At 35.8% G+C, this 2702-nt stretch overlaps 1 protein-coding gene across 1 annotated transcript; it reads left to right on the forward strand.

Moving 5' to 3' along the window:
- Positions 1–113: 113 nt before the first annotated feature.
- Positions 114–1340, forward strand: LOC104941049 (dynein heavy chain 5, axonemal-like; the record flags this gene model as incomplete). Its single annotated transcript, XM_010766084.1, has 3 exons — positions 114–218; positions 532–670; positions 1226–1340. Coding segments are annotated over 3 exons (359 nt in total), but the record flags the coding sequence as incomplete, so codon positions are not given.
- Positions 1341–2702: the final 1362 nt, after the last annotated feature.

A 2702-nucleotide genomic window follows, 5' to 3' on the forward strand; every position in this document is an offset into this window, starting at 1 on the left:
TATGTGTTTGTATTTTTTGCACACTGGGACAGAGTTGCACTCTGAATCTCATTATACTCTGTGTATAATGACAATAAAAGGCTTTAACTTAACTTTAACTTAACTACTCACAGGAACTGGAGAAGGAAAGGACACATCTCTTGGAAGATGTGACATCTAACAAGAGAAAGATGAAGGAACTAGAGGACAACCTCCTCTACCGACTGACCAGCACACAGGCAAGGCAAACACATTTCAACGTGTTGAACAACATTGCCTCCAACTGAATTAGTTTTGGACATGTGGTAATGTGAGTGTAGATACTGAACTTGTGGTGGAAGCTACTTTTTAAACCAGTTTGTCTGTCTTTATTTTTCATCCTGCTTTTAAAAAAAACAGATGATGAAGTATCTATCATTCCAAGTTACATTCAGATTTTGGCCATTACAGTTGTTGCTAGGAAGGAAGAATATTATATCAGTAACAGCAATGGGTATTGTTTCTATTTTTATTCAACTTCTTACATACTCCTACAAATGTGTCTTTTTCTAGGGTTCACTGGTGGATGATGAGAGTCTGATTATTGTCCTTGGCAACACCAAGCGCACAGCTGAAGACGTCACTCAGAAACTGCAGATTGCGGCAGAGACTGAGATCCAGATCAATGCTGCCAGAGAAGAGTACCGGCCTGGTAAGTCATGACAATTGGCTCAAAGACAGAATTTCCTCTGATTGGTTACTATGTGCCAGCCAAGTTTATGTTCAGTTTCACAAAACTGATTCATTTTCAATTTACAATTCTGCTTAATCAAGGACTGCACCAAATAAAACATGTGCTCACCACTCACATCCCTCTAAAACAGATTTAGTTTATAACGAAAAGTATGTTGTTCTGTGTTATATACTGTAAGGACTACTGTGTACAGCTTTGGAAACAATTAAGAGACCACTGCAGCATTATCAGTTTCTCTGATTGTACTATTTATAGGTATGTGTTTGAGTAAAATAATTGTAACAACATTCCTCTGTGTTGGAATTCAACAGACATTGGAATGTTGAGTAGTCTTTTATTTTTCTTCAGAGCTATATTTATGAAAAAGATGATTTTGAAAAAACAAAACAGACTGTAAAGTAAGCAGACACCTCAAAGCCTTAGTCACTAACTTGTGCTACAAGAACACTTGTTCAGCACACTTCCTTTGCCATTAATAATACCAATTTCTTTTTGTTTGTGCGTGTTTTGCAGTGGCCACCAGGGGCAGTATCCTGTACTTCCTGATCACTGAGATGAGTATGGTGAATGTCATGTATCAGACCTCTCTGAGACAGTTCCTGGGACCTTTTGACCTCTCTTTGGCCCGGTGAGAATACTCTTCTGCTCCCTGTACACAGCAAGCGATGCTGTTCAACTCAAAGTCAGCCTTTGTCTTACAAATTGTGCTCCTCTAACTGGGATTTGTAAAGCCTCAGTGGGGGACTTGTTTCGGTTATTGGCATCATGAGTTAGTGCTGCTGGAGCACTTGGTGTACCCTCCAGGCAACTGAATTTGATTATAATTTGTGCGTCTGTTACATAATATTAGCTTTACACATAGTACTGATTTCCTAAAAGGGAAAACAAATGAATAGATTTCATTTACAGTTTACAGCCAATCTGTGGACCAAAACCTTCCTCAATAATTCTCCATTATCTTTTATTTTATTTTTACATTTACAAACATTTATAGCACAAAAGAGAGCCTGCAATAATTTGTCAGAAACGTCACAATTATACATGGAGCTCATTTGAAAAGCAAGATAACATTGGAGAATACAATAAAGAAAGTCAATTTCCATTTATTATACCCATCAATTAAAATAAACTGCCCTTCTTTTTAACAAAAGAAGCTCTGTGTAATTTACTTTGTTATTTAAAAATAAAGCTACCATGTGGTTGATTCTTGTAGTTTATATTATGAAATAGAGAAGTCACTCTTGTGCTTGACCTCTGTAGCTATGTAGTTGGAATACAAATACACTTATGAAGTCCCTATTTCTGTTATAATCTGAACAATAAAGTGCTTTTCAGTCTAATGTAACAATGCTACAAAGATGGCCGAAGCATCATCATAGGGTTATCATGATCGAATCTCTTTCACAGAGCTTCAGCAAATATTCAATATTATTTGCTTCATATAGCTCTCCTTAAATAAAAGATGCAGATGAAGTAAATATATTCATCATAAAGTTCTGTTTTCAATTTGTTTCCATCTCGCATTTCACTAATGCTCCTTAATTGCTGTTGTCATGGTTTGACCTTGTATACCCAATAACATATTTGAGGTATGTGTGTAGTGGACATATTTGCTACAGTATGTTAAGGGTGGTATCTACAGCATATGTGATGATACTACTGACCATGTTTACTCTAACTGCGATATTTTGTATTTTTCAAAATACATTTGCTGTTTATCTTAGTGCAATGTCTGCATGAGGTGATCATCAAACACTGTGACAACCCATTTGAATCAGCTATCTATGCATTAGCAACTTCAACTACTTCTCAACAAATTATACAACTGATTGATTGCTAAAATACAGTACCCAGCAACCTTTTTTTCAACCTGTTTGTCTGTGTAATTATTATTTTTTTGTTTTGTTATTTTATCTCCCATTGTAAAGCGTCCTTGGGTTTCTTGAAAGGCGCCATAAAAATCGAAATTATTAATATTATTATTATTACT

The sequence above is a fragment of the Notothenia coriiceps genome, unplaced genomic scaffold (assembly GCF_000735185.1).
Source record: "Notothenia coriiceps isolate Sejong01 unplaced genomic scaffold, NC01 NC01_scaffold00003071, whole genome shotgun sequence".
NCBI classification, from domain to species: Eukaryota; Metazoa; Chordata; class Actinopteri; order Perciformes; family Nototheniidae; genus Notothenia; species Notothenia coriiceps.